The 19,055-nt window shown below is 39.0% G+C and overlaps 1 protein-coding gene across 1 annotated transcript; it reads left to right on the forward strand.

Moving 5' to 3' along the window:
* The first annotated feature begins 1,081 nt into the window (after positions 1-1,081).
* LOC115269323 (uncharacterized) lies at positions 1,082-13,550 on the forward strand. Its single transcript, XM_062847096.1, has 2 exons — positions 1,082-1,399; positions 12,510-13,550. Exons 1-2 carry the CDS (start codon positions 1,284-1,286, stop codon positions 12,814-12,816), a joined length of 423 nt encoding a protein of 140 aa, XP_062703080.1. The 5' UTR covers positions 1,082-1,283; the 3' UTR covers positions 12,817-13,550.
* Positions 13,551-19,055: the final 5,505 nt, after the last annotated feature.

Here is a 19,055-nt window from a genome sequence, read left to right on the forward strand (position 1 = left end):
TCTTGTCTAACGGCCCGGCCAACTGCGCAGCATGTACCGCAGAGAAGATTTCAAGGGATAGAAAGATTTCAACTTAGTCAATATTTGAAAACATTCTACACCTTGAAATCGAGGGGAAAGATGGAAGCGTGGACCTCCCGTACCAAACGCTTCCAGATAACGATATATATATTTAAACATGTTCGCATGTATTAATATGGTGATGTATATGGTGATTTGCTAAAAAAATATTGATTAGTGCGCCAGGAATTGTGGTAAGATTCACTGAAAAGAGAATAAAGGATTAAGTAATGAATACTGAATAGGGCATAAGTGATACGCTCGTTACAGTTACTATTTTGTAAAACATGGTATTATTATACAATAAAATTACCTGAATTCCCCTGAAACAAAAGATCTATTAGCAGTTAAGAACAATACATAAATTAAAACATAAACATTACAAAAATACATCAATTTTAGTCTGGTATGCTACCACTTTAGGCAGTAAAATAGCAAGATTAAAATTTGATGCAATGTGGTAGATCTTACACCGTAACGCACCGTTCTAAGGTGATCTACCCACGTTACGGGAACAGTCCGGAAAGTAAAAATATGTGTATACATGAAGGCATAGTTCACGCGGATACAATTACATTTTATACATTGTTTTCTCAAATAAATAATTCAATAATCTCAATCTTGTACAGTTACACCAGATTTGTTTTCTGAACTGGTCGGTTTTTGCTATTGCAACAGGATCAAAACTACTAAGTTATAGCAAAAAAAAGGCCCGCGCAAAACAATAAGCGGGTGCGTGTTATCTTTCCGCTCTTATAGATGAAACGATCATTTCACTACCCACATCCAAAGAAGCGCTTCAACATACAAACGACTTCATCGATCAAATCACGCGAGTCGTTGATGCGCACGAAATAGGCGAAAAAGGATGTGAAAACAACATGCGCACCCTCATTGAAAACCTCATGCACTATGGCCTATCAAACATCCCTCTTCTCATCTCATAACTTATCGCATCCGATCGCATCTCACCTTACCCACTATGGTCACAGCCTTAGCTACGACCAAGGCGGGATCTAATCTCGCTCAGCTACTCTCCCCGTCGGGCTGTCTGTCTGTATACCTTCTATCCCATTCGGTCAGTTGTACTTAGTCGGTATAAAATTTCCAGCCATTGTCCAGCCGGTGATCAGTTGTGCTTGAAACTTGAAACAAAAAGATCGCGAATATCCCGAACTCTATTTTACACGGACGGTTTAGCCTAATCGAAAACTTCGACCAAAATGACCATCAACGAGAAAACTCGGTTGCTGCCCAAGGAGTACCAGAAGTCGTACGTGATCCCGATGCCCCAGGAGGACCTCAACAACAACACCAGCGACAGCATACTTCAGGAATAGTAAGTGTCTTGCAACGGTGACCGTGGAAAATGAGTTCAACACGTGTTTTCGGATCATCGATTGTGCGTGCAGTGCATATACAGACCGAACGAAAGGCGCGAGCTGGAAGTGATAACCGCGAGGGCTTGGTGGGTTTATTGCTGGATGATAGTGTGATAGTGGTGGGGCAGATGGGCTGTGATAGCGATTTCTTATCAGCAGCGATAGTAATCGGAACACAACAAACCGAAAGTGGTTGTCACGCAGGGTAATCTACGGTAAATTGTTGGCTGCGATGGTGAGTTAATCACCCTGTTGAATCCCGTACCAAACAGGTGTATAAGGTGCTGCTCATTGCGTGATAATGTGCGTGCTTTTGTGAATGTTACTCGGCCAATGGCAACAATGGTACTGACCTTTATTTTTGTATAGATGGGATACTAATCTTCATTTTGTATGGAGGTTATTTATTGTTATTCGAACCTAAATTAGAACACTGAATACTGTCGACCTTGCTATACTCCGTTCTGCTACCTTTCTTCTACTTTGTTTGATTAAAATAATCAAAAATAATCCTGACACGATCTACGGTAGATTTTTTGGTTTTATTTTGGCAGATTCGTAAAGAGATATTTTGGGTTTGGTTTCGCTGTCGTTAACCTTAGAATTCTCGCTGAAGACCTGAAGACCCTTCCTAAGGGGAAAACGGGGTAATACAGCATCGTCCTGAACATTCCCCGATCCGCATGGCTGCTACTTCCAGGACGGTCAGTTTATCCACCGGGAGTCGCAGAACGCCAGTTGCTGCTTTTACAGGATCTTCCGTCCCATACAAGGAATAGACGTAGACCTCGTCCACCGATCCATCCAATTCGCATTCGTTCTTCTACTATCACCACCAAGCATTGGAGTAGCCAGAGGGGGGCAAGGGACCATGACCCCCCCCCCCCCCCCCCTCCTGGTCGCTATTTCTTTCAATTTGAGTCAACTCAATAATTCAGAGTTTCAGCAAATATCTCATGAAATAAACTACATATTCTTAAAAAAAAGGATTGTAGGGTGCGGGCACCGGTTTTGGCCAGTCTTAGGGAAATCATTTTTATAAAATTAACCAATAATCCAATGAAAACTACCAATGTGTTAAATGAAAGCTTTCGATCTATACTTTATTAGAAAAATGCAGAAATCAAGCTAATACTTGATTTTTGCATTAAAAGTGGCACTGGCCAAAATAGAAGCATTGCCGCAGTTTTGGCCATATTCTCAGCTTTGGTTTCTATTTTGGCCAATCACGTGTATTTCTTATGGGAGTGGCCAAATTAGAAGCACCCTGGCCAAAATGGATATATGGGAGCTGATTTTTTAAGGAAAATTATTTTTTTCTTCCAGTTTTTAATCAAAATGTTTGGTTTTTACAGCTGTAATCATCATATTATATTAGAATCTACTAGTAAAAAATATTTTTTTGCCGATTTAGATCGTAACAGGCTGAAAACCGCACTATGGCCAAAACTCCGGGCTGGCCAAAACTGAAGCTTCTACCCTATACGAAAGTAAAAAGAAAATCGCGTTAAGTACTGTTCCTTTGAATTCCACTAAGAATTTGTATCCTTTGACAGATACGTATTTCGACCTCAACTGTAAGGTCGTCTTCAGTGTCTTGTACTTGACTTGACTTGAGAAACAGTACTTAACGCCATTTTCTTTTTACTTACAGATATTCCCCTAACAAGCCAAGGTTAATCATCAGGATTGTATACGTAATTGTCAAAGTATTTCTCGAAAACCAAAATAAAGTTTCGCCAAGAAGCATAATTTTAATCAAATAACAGAATATCACCAAACAAACATGCCAAATATTCCGGATATGCTGGAACTGGTTCAAGTAGGGAACAATTTAACAATTTTTTTTGGAGGATTTTTTTTTAATCTTCCATGAGATTACCTCAGGAATTCCTTAGGGGCCGTTCATAAACCACGTAGACTTTTTGGAGGGAGGGGGTGGGGTTTGACCAAAGTCTACGCTCCATACAAATTTCTAAATTTTTGTATGGACAAAAGTCTACGAGGGGGGAGGGGGGGTCTGAGGTGGCCAAATTTCGGTCTACGTGGTTTATGAACAGCCCCTTATGAGATTACTTCCGGAATTCCACATGGGGTTCCTTTTGGAATTCCTGCAGTTATTCTGCAAGAATTTCTGCAGGAATTTCTCCAGGGGCTCCCATAGGAACTCCTCCAGGGATTCACTCGGGAATTCAATATGGAATTCTTTCAGGAACAGTTCCGGGGATTATTCTAAAAACTTCTCCAAGGATTGCTCCAGGAAATCTTTTTGGAGTTCCTTCATGAACTCCACCCCGAATTCATTCAGGAATTGCTCCAGCAATTGTTTAAATATTCCCTTAAGAGTTCCTCATGGGATTGCTTTCGGGATTCCTTTTGGGGATCTTCCGGGATTTCTCCAGGATTTTTTCAGGATTTGCTAGAAGGATTCGTTCAGAAGTTCCTCCATGAACTCTTCTTGGAATTTCTTCAGAATTTTTTCAGGAATTCCTTCTGCGATTCCTTAATTACTACCTTCTGCGATTTCTTCAGGAACTCCTCTTGGGATTTCTTCAGAATTTGATCCTGCCATTTCTTCGGGAATTCTTTCCGGGATTCTTCTAGGGACTCTTCCAGGAATTCCTACAGAGATTCCTCCGGGAATTCTCCCGGGCTTCTTTCGCACGATGCTGGAAATCAGTGTATCGGGCCCGTTTTACCCCACGCTCTTTCTTTTTCACCTTTTTGGAAAAATCCTGGAGTGCAAAATAAATGATTTATTCAAGTCGTGCTTGTGTAAAAACTTCCGTAGTATCGAATGGAGCTGGTTTGGTTCACTGCACGGCCTTAAAAATTGGAATATCTTCAAACAACCCCGATATCCCCTATTTCATTAAACTTTCACATGCATATCCACCCGAAGTGGAATGCACTTTATAATAGCAGGACCAACCTTATGTTAAATTGTCAATACTATGAAAGTTTTAACACAAATACGAGTTAAATAAGTAATTTCTTTTGCACGCCAATCTGGAATAGTTGAGGATTTTCTCAAAAAGATGTGAGAGAGGGAGCGTGGGGTAAAACGAGCTCAATACACGAATTTCCATCATCGTGCGGCGAATGACACCCTCTTTATCTGAAACTAAAGAAATTTTTACAGTTTGTGTCTAAAATTCATTCGAATCCATCCACTCCTAACAGAGATATTGAATTTATTCGCGTTTTATACATATTTTTTCCCACTGTGCGTCGGTTGACAAAATGAATAAATAAAAATTAAAACAAATATTTCAGGGATTCCTCCAGTGATTCTTCCGAAAATAATTGCCAGGTATCCTCCAGAGTTTTGTCTAGAACTCCCTCCAGGTTTTCTTTCAGAGATTTTCTCCAGGAATTCCTTCAAGGATTCCGCTAGGGATTCCTCCAGGAATTGCTCCAGGCATTCCTGCGAGAATTATACCAGGATCTCCTCTAGGAATTCCTCCAATAAGTGATCCAGGAAATCCTCCTGGAATTCCTCCAGGCATTCCACCAGGAATTCATCGAGGGACTCCTGCATTAACTGCTCCAAGAATTCACCCAGAAATTCTGCCAGTAAGTCCTCCACAAATTTCTCCAGGAAAAAATCCAGGGATTCCTTCAAAAATTTATCCAGAATTTCCTTCAGGAATTCGTCCAGTTTTTTGTTCTAGGAATTCTTCCAGGAATTCTTCGAAGGATTTTTTTTGTGAAATTTGTCGAGGAATTCCTCTCAAAATTTCTCTAGGGATTTTCCCACGAATTCATCTAGGGATTGCTCCAGAAATTCTTCCAGGAATTTCTCCAGGGATTGCTTTTGAAATCTTACATGGATCCCATCATGAATTCCTCCAAGGATACATCCAAGAATTTCTCCAGCAATTCTTCCTGGAATCCCTCTAGGATTTTATCCAGGAATTGCTCCAGAAACTTCTCCAGAAAATCCTCCAGGGATGCTTTCAGAAATTCTCCAGGAATCCAATGATTCCTCTAGGATACCTCCAGGCATTCCTCCAGGAGTTAACCTAGCTTTTCTCCTGGCATTCTTCCAGGAGAAGTTCCAGGAGTTCTTCCAGGGATTTCTCCAGCGATTTCGTCAGAAATTTCTCCAAGGATTCCTCCCAGAATTCCTTTAGGGATTTCTGCAGGAGTAAATCCTGGGATTTCTCTAGGAATTCTCCCAGAGATTTTTCGAGGAATTCATCGAGAAACTCCTTCAGGAACTACTTCTACATTCCTCCAGTAATTACCCCAGGAGTTGTTCCAAGAACTCAGCTAGGAACTCCTCCACAGATTCCTACATAAACTCGCCCGGACATTCCTTCAGGAACTCCTCCCGGTATTCCTCCAGGAATTCTGCCAGGAATTCTGCCAGGAATTCTTCCAAGAATTTTTCTAGAAATTCCTGAGGGATTTTTTTCCAGAGATTCCTCCAGGAGTTCCTTTAAGGATTCCTCCAGAAAATTTTATATGAATTCCTTCTGGAATTCCTCAAGGGTTGTCTTCAGATATTTCTCCAGGGAATTATTCCAAAATTCCCCATGCGATTTTTCCACGAGTTCATCCAGGGATTTCTCCAAGGATTCCTCCTGGTGTGTATCATTGCAGCAAACTTTTCTGGCAGTTGCCGCATCAAAACAAAGAAGCCCCCGTATACATCCGATCTATTTTTTTGCTATAACTCACTCAATTCTGAACCAATTGACTTGATTTTTTGTACTCGGATAGTATTAATGGTGCCTATGCCTACATGTGAACAAAATTTCATGAGAATCGGTTTAAAACTGACTAAGTTATTGTAAAAACCCGACCCGTGCAAAAAAGAATCGGGTGTATGGACTTTATCATTGTGACAGCAATCGAGTTATGTCAAACACACATGACGACGGTAACGCTATCTGCTTATTTTATAGCGAACGTTTTAGTTATTTCAATGATCCATTCCACCACGAATTCCTCCAGGGATTCGCCCTAGAATTTCTCTAGGGATTTCTCCTGGAATTCCGCTAGGAATTATTTAGGAATTTTGCCAGCAAATCCTTCTGGGATGCCTTCAGAAATTCCTCCAGGTATTCTTCCAGGAGTTGCTCCAGAGATTCTTCCAGGGATTTCTTCAAAAATTTCTCAGGGATTCCAGTCAAAATTCCTCTGGGGAATTTTGCAGGAGAACATCCAGCGATTTGTCTAGGAGTTCTTCCAATTGAAAATTTCTACAGAGATTCCACTTGGAGTTCTATCATGCATTTCTTTAGAAATGGCTCCAGCGATTCATCCAAGAACTCCTGTAGGGATTTCTCCAGGAATTCTTCCAGGAATTCCTTCAGGCATCCCCTAGGCATTCTTTCTGGAGTTCTTCCAGGCATTTCTTCAGCAACTTCTGCATGCATTGTTCCAGGAATTTATCTCAGGAATAATTCTCGGAGCTTCTTCAAGAATTTAGGCACTCCTACAGAAATTTATCCAGGGTTTTTTTTTCAGAAATTTCTCCAGAGATTCCTCAAATAATTTCTCCAGGAAATCCCGCAAGGACTCCTTAAAGAATTCCTTCAGGCATTCCTGCAGGTGTTCCTCCATAAATTCTTGCATTTATTCCTCCACAAGTGATCTCTTCAGACATTTTCCAGAAGTTTTTCTCAGAAGTGATTTCTTCAGACATTTTCCAGAAGTTCTTCTCAGAATTCTTCTATAGCAATTCATCCACGGATTCCTCTAGACTTCCATTACGGAATCCTACTTGGATTCATATAGAAATCCCTCCGTGGATTCTTTTATATCCTTCAAAAGAAGAATATTAAAGATGTTAACAAGTCCCAGGCTTGTGCAGTATCTGCTGTGTGGTCCAATGACCACCCGTATTTATACTACCTTAGGTAGACATAATGAATCATAACTAGACATTTAGGTACTGTCATGAATAGTATTCCATGTAGGTAGATATCCTATGCACACAACCATTAGGTAGACACTACAGATTCATCCAAGAATTCCTCCAGGGATCCATCCAGGTATTCCTCTAAAGATTCCTCCAGAAATTTATGAATTCCCCAGTAATTCCTTCGCAAATTCCACCGGAAATTCCGCTAGTGATTCCTACAAGAACTCCTCCAAAAATTCGTTCAGGAATTCCTTCATGCGCTCCTCCAGGAATCATTCCTGGGATTCTTCCAGGGGTTCGTTCAGGAGTCCCTCCAGGATTTTTTCCAGAAATTCCTGGACGTTTTGAGGGTATTTCTTTAGAAAGTACTTTAGGGATTCTTTCAACAAATTGTCAAGGGATCCCTTCATAAATTCCCCCGGGATTGCCTCGAGAGTTTCCTCCAACAGTTGATTCAGGACTTATCCAAGGATTTCTTCAGGAATGTACAAGCTAGCAGGTATAAATTTGTTAGGGATGCTCGCACAAAATTTTCCAAGAAATTCTTAAATTCTGGGGTGAGGGTTCGATTCCCGCTCCGGGCGATGAAACTTTTCGTGAGAATAGTTTCTTCTCCGTATCCACTGGTGCATGCTCCGTGTGTCCCTTGTCTAGTGTTTAAGTTTCATTCAGTCTGTGCAGCCTCTGGCTGAAGACGGTGTCCGCGTCTTTTTTTTTTAAAACTATTAATATATTAACACTAGTTTACTACAGTATTTTTGAACTCGGTAAGTTGATAATCATTTTTGGTGTAGAATCATGCCCTGAGTTCGAAAATGCGAAAGAAGAAAAATATAGTAGAGTAGAGCGGTTACTTTATCGACTTTCCACACAGGTTGATGATTTGAAATTGATTTTTGTTCTATTTTTAAACAAAGTCGCCCACTTTAAATATTTCATTCTCCGTAATCAATGCTCCGATTGAGCTGAATTTTTTACTTAAACTCGCCTACATACGATATGTCAAATAAACAGTGAGAAAGAATTTTCTAATTGTTTTTTTTTCTTATTGAAAAAAATACATTTCTTCAAATAATTTTGGAAATTTTTCTAAAATTTAAGAAGATCGTCCCTGAAACTCGCCAATATCTTAAATTTCATCAATCTGACGCAAAACCTACATTCAGATGATCGAATGGTATTAAATTCAGCTTTTTATTTATGGAAAAAGATTTAAAATCGGTTAAACAAAACGCAAGATGTTTGAATTTTAGTAAATTTCATATTTTCAAAAGTTGTAAAACTCGATATTGAGCTAAAACTCGAAAACTGTTCTACTTAATATTTTTTGAAGGTCGGTTTAGAAATCAGCGCTAAATTTTGCTTCAAAAATTTTGGCCGTTGACAGAAGTTCACGACTTTCGTTTTATTTTGTAAACTAGTGTAATTAATCCAGCTCTTTAGGAGTGTTAGACAATCGTCCGAAGCTATTTTAAAATCTTTCAAAAGTTCTTCTGCAAATTCTTTTGGAATTTTCTCGGAAAACTCATTCAGGAGTTCACCCGCATTTCTTCTGGCATTTTTTTCCGGTAGCTTCTAGGGAACGTCCATAAATTACGTCACGCAAAAATTGGGCATTTTCAACCCCCCCTCCCCCCTATGTCACCCTTTTTGTATGGAACCTCTGAATGTTTTGTATGGGTCGTCACACTTTGCTGAACCCCCCCTCCCCCGTTAATGCGTGACGTAATTTATGGACGCTCCCCTACACTGAATTTTTAAAATGTTTCTTCGTTAAATCTTTCAGTTATGTATGCGGGAATTCTTCTAGAAGTTCCGTAGAGGTTATGAGAATGATCACAGGAGTTGCTTTGGAAATCTTCAGAGCGTATCTCCAAAAATTGTTCCAAAATTTCCTCTGGGAATTCTTCTAGAATTGCACAGAGAGGAAATTCTCCAGAGTGTTGCTCCGGAAGCTCTTCCAGTACTTTCTCGAAACTTCTTTCACAAGTTCTTCCGGGAATTTTCTAAAGAGAGTTTTCCCGTTTTCCCAAAAGTTCTCAAGAATTCCAATATGTTCCACCGGAAGATCATTCACAGGTACATCAAAGAGTTTGTCCAGATGTTCCTCGTTATGCTCTCCCAGAAGTGGTTCTGATAGTTCTTGCAGCAATTCTTCTGGTAGTTCTTCAGTCCGTTGTTTCAGGAAATGCTCCAGAAGCTCCTCCGGGAATGTTCCTCCTACAATTCATTCAGAAGTTCTTTCGGAAGGGCCCCCTGTATTCTTTTTAGAAGTGTTTTCAGGAACTTGTTCAGGAGTTCCACCGAGAATTTTGAGTTATTTTAAGGATTGTGTCTCGTATTTAGTTTAGTAGGCAGTTCATCGAAGCATATCGGCGTTCTCTATCTATGATGATGCACCAAGCATGGTACGGACAACCCTTCCATAGGCTACCACGTGATTTTCTCCCGCCGCCACCCACAGAACGACCAATGCAATGTTAGCTACTTATCCTTTATCTTTACCGCCCTGCCGTTATCGGCTTAACAAATGCGCATCTGTCGTTGCTGTTTCAAACCTTTCAACAATTATTGATTACAACATTACTTCGAGTGGCATGGCACGGCGACGCACAACAACCGTTCAATACTCGTACGTAATGAACGACAGAGATGATCTCACTGACGACAGTCCCTTAAAATCGAACGAACGAGGAATTTCAAATGACGTGTGAAATGCGAATTTTGTCTTTCCATCGGCAATAACAGTTTTACTGGTTGATTACTCTGCTGTCGCCGCAGCAATACAACAAGCCTTTGTTGCTCAGCCACCCCGCGAGTGCGCCGGGTCAAGTTCAATGCCGTTAAAAAATGTTGAACCCCCGAAAATTCGCGGTTTCGCACCGCAGTTTCCATGGTCCGGTGCGGATGCTGATAATAGTAAACAGTCAGTCGGTAGCAGCACAACACACCAAGACCTAGTATGTACGTAGAACCTACATTGTACGTATGTAATGCGATCCACGCTTTCGCTGCTTCCGCATGTCATCGTCGCACTATGGGGTATCAGTGGAAGTTTCATGGCCAAAATGTTACAATAACATTCCATTCTCCGCCGTGCAAAACAAAACAAGGCAAATGCGAAGTCGGGGAAGACATTTCGGAGGAACGTCAGGAAGAATTACCGAAGAAAACTTCTGGAAAATTTTTCGGAAATAACCCTTAGAAGTATTCCCATAGGAACACCTAAAAATATTCACAGTAATTACTGCAAGAATTCCCAGAACAACACCTTGAAGAATTATCAAAAGACTTGCTGGAAGAATTACAGTGACCCCACAATTTATGAATCGCAAAAATGACCACAGTTTATGGATCACTCATTTGATTAACGTGGTGATTCATAAATAGTGTACAAAATTAAGGTGATTCATCGGTGTGGGGTCACTGTATCAGAACCACTTCTGGAAGAACTTAAAGAGAAAATTCTGCACAAGCTCTTCAAAGTACTTCTGAAAGATTTCTCGGAAGAACATGATGGAAGAATTCCAGAGAAAAACTTTTGAAAAAACTCTCTGAAGTACTTCTGATAGAATTCTCGGAAAAACTTGCGAAGTTACCTTCATGTATCAACTGGAAGAGTTTCCGGAGTAACGTTCTGAAGAATTCTTCAAGGAATTTCTGGTAGAATTCCCAGAAGAAGTTTAAGGAGTTTTTAATGAATTTCTCCTGAAGTTTCTGGAAAGAAATGTTGGTGGAATTTTTGAAAGAACTCTCAGTAGAACTCCTAGAAGAATTCCTAGAAGATCTTTTGGAAGAATTTTTGAAGAAACTTTTTTAGAAATTCTTTGAGGATTTGCCAGAAGAAATCCGGGAAGAATTCCCAGGCGATCATCTGAAAGAGTTTTCAGAGAAATTTCCAAAATATTTTGGGAAGAAACTTTTGAAAGATCTTTACGAATTTTTTGAAAAATTTTTAGAATTCTTTGAGGGACGTCTGGATTTATTCACAAATTTTTTCAGGGACATCTGCAGAAACATTCAGAGGATCTTCTGTGAAAAACTAAAAAAAAAAGATCGAGAACTACTTTTTGGAAAACTTCTTGACTCGAGCGGGTCTTTTTGGAATTTTGGAAGAATATTTTGAAAGATTATTGGTGAAACATCTGAAAGAATGCCTGTAGAAATAGGATATTTGAAAAAAAAAATGTTGGAGAAACTTTCCGAAGCATGCTGGAAGATATCACGGAGGAACTACCGGAAGAATTCACTCCAAATCCAATGTAAATCCAAATCCAATCCAAATCCAATCCAAATCCAATCCAAATCCAATCCAAATCCAATCCAAATCCAATCCAAATCCAATCCAAATCCAATCCAAATCCAATCCAAATCCAATCCAAATCCAATCCAAATCCAATCCAAATCCAATCCAAATCCAATCCAAATCCAATCCAAATCCAATCCAAATCCAATCCAAATCCAATCCAAATCCAATCCAAATCCAATCCAAATCCAATCCAAATCCAATCCAAATCCAATCCAAATCCAATCCAAATCCAATCCAAATCCAATCCAAATCCAATCCAAATCCAATCCAAATCCAATCCAAATCCAATCCAAATCCAATCCAAATCCAATCCAAATCCAATCCAAATCCAATCCAAATCCAATCCAAATCCAATCCAAATCCAATCCAAATCCAATCCAAATCCAATCCAAATCCAATCCAAAACCAATCCAAATCCAATCCAAATCCAATCCAAATCCAATCCAAATCCAATCCAAATCCAATCCAAATCCAATCCAAATCCAATCCAAATCCAATCCAAATCCAATCCAAATCCAATCCAAATCCAATCCAAATCCAATCCAAATCCATTCCAAACCCAATCCAAACCCAATCCAAACCCAATCCAAATCCAAATCAACCTCCTCAAACAAGCTCCATGTGGTTCAAATCTCGATGCTCATATTTGAAATTCTTGTAACAAGTGTTGTAAATTGACCTTGAATTTTGACCAGCACCTTTTCCCACTGTGCCACCGACGTCGATGATCCCATCGTCTGGCGCGCGCGAGTGCGCGATTGTGGCTTACCAAACACGTGATTGAACTCAATCTGCGTTTCTCGTTACGGACCGTGCATTATCTCCTCGAAACAAATGTCGTAATAAAATCGTTCTTGTTTTTTCCTCCTCCCAATCATTTCAGTGACTCGTATGCCCTGACCAAGGAACAACTGGCCAAATACATCGAGGATCCCTTCTGGAACCGTGTCCGGTACATCTGCTTCTCGCTGTACTGGATACTGTGCTTGGTGGCCCTACTGACTTCGTGCTATTTAGCCTTCGAAGCTCTGGAAAGCGGAATCTGTGAAATTGACGGCACCGTGAATGGCTCAACCATAGTGACGAACGGCACGTCAACGATCATTTCGATACCGACGATTGCAACGTCGACGGGAGGAGCCGATGACGCCAGCGGCGTAGTTCTACGCATGATAAGTCAACCGTCCTGAACAGCGACACTGTGGACTGTGTCGTGGGAATAGCTCAAATAAGCTGTGATCAAGTTTAACCTCAGATTTTAACTAATCAACGACAACGACGACGGCTTCGAGGGATTTTCCGGTCGAAGCGGAGAAAGTAAATCGCGTCCTACGACGCAACTATTTATTGTATTGATTATACACATACCGACAACGCATGCACCCATTTGTGTGTAAATAGTAGAATTGCATCCCCCATCGAGATAGGATTAAAACAACACATCATACACTCTGCGAAGCATCTCCTATCGCCCTATTGCAGCACTGCGCGGCCAGACGAGGGACGAGCGGTTCCCCCGGCGTTATCAGATTACCTTTGCGCATGACTGCAGCGATTCAATAGTGCACCACGCACCCGCCGCCGGGTCTTGATCTTGCTCCTCTCAGAGAATAAGACGGAGGAGAACCGGCCTTCGTCGCAACGTGGACGACGCAGTTGGGAAGCTCGTGCAGGCACAGAATAACTGATGTAATACCGACCAGAAGTTGGCTCAGATGGTTCTAATCTTCGCTCTATCTCTCTATCACCAGTTTGCTGCGCGGGCGCAACATTGACATTTCCGTAACTACCGTACTGGCTAATGCTTGTGCAGTGCTGTTTGTTGTAAATACCGGAGCAATAATAACAAATAAATTTTATAGAAAATGGAACAGTTTTGATTCGATTGTGATGACCAAAGGGAAATGTTCCAGGGCATTGAAATTCCATCGGAGTTGCAATGTGGGTCACTCATTCGATGGGAATGTTAATGCAACTAGCGCGTTATCAACTATCTATGCAAGCCTTACTATATTTTTTTGTAATGAAAACATATTTTATTGCTTTCGTCCTCAGCTATACGATTTACCGAGGATTACTGTCATTGGCGTAGCTAGGGGGGGGGGGGGGGGTTCCAGGGGTGCCTGGCACCCCCTAGAATAAATTTGGCACCCCCTAGAATTTTTCCTTGACAGTCAACTAAAATTTAAAACTTCACACAATAATTCCAATATTTATTAATTGCACATTTGAACAAAACTTAAGCTACACACGGGTTTATTTATATCTGTGTACATTTTGGCGTTTTTATATTGTTAAGAACAAACAACAGACTTCTCCATTGATTCATCCAGAAATACCTCTACCTATTTATGCAGTGATTTATTTGGGCTTTCCTTTATGGATTCCCGATGTTTCTTTAATAAACTTCTCCAGGTTATCCTGATAAGGTTATACATACTAGAAATTTCAGAAGAGATTCATCCAGAAATTTCTCCTAGGATTTCTTTAGAAATTCTTACTATGAAACTTCTCGAAATTCTGTTAGGGATTCCTCTAAAAATTTCAATTGGGATTCCTTCATGAATTCCTGGTGGGATTATTCAAGACAATCTTCCTGGGATCTTTGCGGAAGTTCCTCCGGTGATTCTTCCAAGAATACCTTCAGAGATTTTATCCAGAGATTCTTCCAGAAATTTCTCATGGGATTTTTCCACACTCAGGAAAATTACCTCATACTCAATGGCAAATTAGCGCATGAATAGTATGTGCTCTATATTTTATGAGTCGCTGCTGTATGGTGCCTCATCAAAAGTATGAGTCGCACTAATGAATGAAGATTATTTTCCCAGTGCAGGAGCTCCTATTCGTCTACCTCCGGTAAGCCTGACTAGGATTCCTCAAGCAGCTCCTGCTGCGATACTTCCAGCAATTTCTCCTAGAACTCATCCAAAAATTTTCACTGTGGTAGCTTCAGGAATTTTACCAGGGATTCCAATAGATTTATTCAAGCATTCTTTCTGAAATTTTTCCAAAAAATGTCTCTGGGAATTTTCTAAAACTTTCTTTGGTGATTCTTCCAGGGATTTCTTCAATGATTTATCCAGGACTTCCTCCGGAGGTTTTTCCAGAAATTCCACATGGGATTTCTCTAAGAACTTCTATTGACCTTCCTCCATGAATTCCAGCTAGAATTAAGACTCCTTCAAAAATATTAATAGGTATTTCTCCTGGCATAACTACTTGCTCCAATACTTTCGGGAAATTCTTCCTGAGATTCCTCCAGAAATTCCATGACCTGCGATCCCATCAGGGATACCTCCAGTATAATACTAACGATTCTATCAAGGAGATCTGCAGATATTCCTCCAGGTGTTTATTTGAGGAACTTACTCTTAGGATTCCCCCGGTATTGCTGATTCTAGGATTTCTCTACAAATGACTTCTATGATACCTCCTCCAGAAATTGCTTCATAAATTCTAGATGTTAACGTCTTTAAGAATTCTTACAGTGGAACCTGTAGGATTCCCTCTCTGGATTTCTCCTGGCATTGCAGCATGCAGTATGCTGGGATTCTTCCAGGCAGTTTTCCTGGGATGCTTACAGAAGTGTCTTGGGTGATTCTTCCAGGGATTTTTCAAAAGACGCATCCAGGAATTACTCCAACGTTTTTATTCATGGATTACTCTAGAAATTATTTATGGAATTCCTCCTGGAACCCCTCTTGGCCTTCTTCAAAGAACTCCAGCTGAAGGAAGCTTAATAGAAATCTTTAGAGGAATCCCTAAACGAATTTCGGGAGTAGTTGGAATTTCTAGAGAAATCCTAGGATTTCTATTACTAGAGAAATTTCTAGGGAAATCCTATAGGAATACCTATATGGAAAAAAATAGTAATCAATTGGCTTCTTTAGCGATGCTGAGATAATTCCATATTCCGAATCTGCACGCCAAACTGAGCCAATATCCAAATTTTCATGAATTTTGGTGCCCGGGAACCTATTTAAGAATCAATTTGAAGTTTGTTTAGGAGTGATTTATCGAATCACCCCTTGTCGCATTTTGTAATGGGTGAAGCAGCTGTCAAGCAGTTTCTTAGCTGTCAAAAGGTGATTTCAAAAAATCTTTTTGAAATTGATTTTTAATAGGTACTCTGAAGTTCTAAAAATCTGAAAAAAAACATAGTGACTCAGAAAAAAGTGCTCTTTTGTATAAAAAAAATCAACACATTTTTCAAAATTGAAAAACTTAATTGGAAGGCACAGAATGTTAACTGAAATTGAGAGATAAATTTGCGAAAAAAAACGCGTTCTGGTGGGATTCGAACTTACGACTCCGTATTTGCAAGATCACAGTATGGTCATTTCTTTGAGGGTTCCTTGTTTTTTTTTGCAAATTTCTGCGGTAATTTCATTGGAGTTCAATCAGCAATATCCTTGGATTTTTTTTCTATAATTTCAACGGTTATTCTTCTAAAATTCTTTCAACAATTTCTTTTGCAAATTTCTCCGGCAGTTTTATCGTGGTTTCTTTTGTAATTCTTTATGATCTAATTGTATTTATGTTTATTGCTTCCGAAAATTGCTAAATTGGAAATTCAAAAATTCTCATCTGGGCTTGCTCCAAGAAAATCCAATGGAATTCACGGAAAACTTCCTGACAAATTCCAAAAGAAATAATCGGATAATATTTCATCAAAATTACCTTAGAACTTTCAAAGTAGTTTCCAAAAGAATTCATATAAGAATTACTAAAGGAATACCTGAAGAAATTATTAAGGCTTCTTTAAGAAATTGGCCAAATCCAATGCAAAAATAAATTGCTGAAATATATTCCATAACCAAAGAGTTATCTGACTCAAATCAAAGAAATTTCTGATGAAAATTTAGAAAGAATTCCAAAAGAAATTGCCGTAGAATCACCGCGACAGTACTTTCATAGAACCGCCGAAGATTTTTTTTCAAATAAATTTTCAAAGTAAATCTCTAAGAAATTTGCCGAATCATTTTCTAAAGGAATCGCCAAAGAAGTTCCCACAGTAATAATTAAAATTTCCAAAATTTCCAAAGGAATTGCCGATGAAACTCCCTAAGAAATTTTAGATGAACGCAAGGATAAACGTTACATGGAAATTTCCGAAGGAATCACCGAAAGAGTAATTGGAGAATTTTTGAATATCAATAGGATTACTGACGTTACAAAATAATGCTAAAAAATTGGCGAAGGAACCCGAGAAAAAAGTCAAAGGATTTGCTAATGAAATAAAAAAAAAACAAATAAACTATCAATGAAATTGACAAAGAAGTTTCCAAAGCAAACGCCGATGAAATTTTAAAAAGATGCACGAAATGTGCATTGCATCAAATTTCAAACATATTAGCGAACAAGTTCTTAATGAAACTGCCGAAGGGAATCCAGAGATATTACCGAAAAAAATGTCAAATCCAAAAGAATTACTGAGAGATTTCACAAAGAAGTCATAATTCAAATAAACTGCAAAACAATTTCCAAATAAATTGCCGGGAATATTCCCTGAGGAATTTCCGAAAGAATGTCTTACCGAAATCACAAAATTCTTGTTTTATAAGTACAAATCGAACACGATTATCCAGTATGTACGAAGCTGAAATTTTGACTGATTACTAGCCAAGTTGGTTTTACGTAAGTCAAAGTTTCAGCTTTATACAGCTTTCCGTTCACAAGATATATTATCAATCGAAACCTGGAATTTGGCGCGAGCAGAGTCGGATTTTTCTCCAAATCCATGCGTCAAACTCGAACCTCGGAAGTGTTGCGCTGTGTAGATCATCAAGTCCGCTAAACAGTGCGCCTTTTCCAAAATTAAGTCTGACACATGGATTTTGAAAAATCGAGGTTCGCTCGCAACAAATTCTGGGTTTCGATTATATATGTTCGTGATGCTGCAAAACAGAACATAGAATATTCGAGTCCAACTTTTGTAGTTTTAAAAATCATACTCACAATTTCTCTCTCTCTCTCTCTTCTTGGCGTAACGTCCTCATTGGGACAAAGCCTGCTTCTCAGTGTTCTATGAGCACTTCCACAGTTATTAACTGAGAGCTTCCTCTGCCAATGACCATTTTGCATGCGTATATCGTGTGGCAGGCACTAAGATACTCTACAGTATGACCCATAAAAAAATGCGACATTCCATTTTTTTGCAGTATTTGATGATTTTTAAAGAAATAATCCCAACGAATTAAACTTTTTTGGATTAGGATACAATTAGGAGGTCATTGTCATACAGGATCTGTAAAATTTTTGTCAAAATATTCATTGGTTACGTATATGGGATACCTTATAATTGTTAACAATTTCTAAATAAAATCAAGTTTTCCTATAAATTTCATAGCAAAATGAACTAAGATAAAAACTTTTAAACACATGGAAACCATGAAGAAATATGTACTCTTTAATACGCCCATGTTTGAAAAATATTTTAAAAATAATTTCAAATGTTTAGAAAACAAAAACTCAAAAAGGTGCTACATATTAAAAACCGTATTTAAGATAAATTAATAAAAAACTTAACACTGTTAGAACATTTTTCAAAACATTTTTTTTGTCGATGAAGGCATATATACCTACCTTTATGATAGGTACAAATACTATGTACTTAAAAACAATTGCGTGCTTAAAACATAATATTTTCTAAAAATTATCATTTGTCAAATAATTCAATTTTCACAAAATGTCTCTTAATTTATAAGTTAATATTTTTTTCGTGCTTGTCCGACGAACCAACCAACTCCTGACGACCTTATCCAGCCATAAAAGTACTATTTTGAAAATAAAATTTGATTGAATGTGATTGAAAGCAATTGAAAGAAAATTATATCCTTAAAAAACGGCCTCTGGCGCGTGGACGATTTCGACATCCATATGTTCAACGTTATATTTCCGAAGGTATTTGCATGGAATCAGTCTATGTTCCTTTGCCATTATAAGATTAGTGGCTCTACTATACTATCCAATAGATACATGCGAGATTAATCAGTTCGAAGTAGGGGAACGATGACTTTGAAAACTGTCGCATTTTTTTATGGGTCATACTGTATGCCCAAGGAAGTCAAGGAAATTTCCTTTACGAAAAGATCCTGGACCGACCGGGAATCCAAGCCGTCACCCTCAGCATGGTCATGCTGAATACCCGTGCGTTTACCGCCTCGGCTATATGGGCCAATTTCTCTGTAAATGTATTTTCATGTCCACGTGGCATTGTTCAACCAATGAAACAAAAACGCTGTCGCTATTAATGTTGTGATCGAACCAAAAATGTCAATATGTATGTATCCAGATTTCGCAATTTTGTGAAGAATCAACTACAAAGTATCAAGTTCTCAAATCTCACATGGCGAGAAAATGTCAAATCAGTACAACGTTTCGAATTTTCGAAAAAATGCTGTTTTTTAATATATCGCTTTTTAAT

This window comes from Aedes albopictus, chromosome 1, assembly GCF_035046485.1.
Source record: "Aedes albopictus strain Foshan chromosome 1, AalbF5, whole genome shotgun sequence".
NCBI classification, from domain to species: domain Eukaryota; kingdom Metazoa; phylum Arthropoda; class Insecta; order Diptera; family Culicidae; genus Aedes; species Aedes albopictus.

Coding starts and splice junctions, on each gene's coding strand:
- LOC115269323 (XM_062847096.1), top strand. CDS start 1,284: ATGACCATCAACGAGAAAACTCGGTTGCTGCCCAAGGAGTACCAGAAG. Junction 1,400..12,509: donor GACAGCATACTTCAGGAATA/GTAAGTGTCTTG, acceptor CAATCATTTCAG/TGACTCGTATGCCCTGACCA.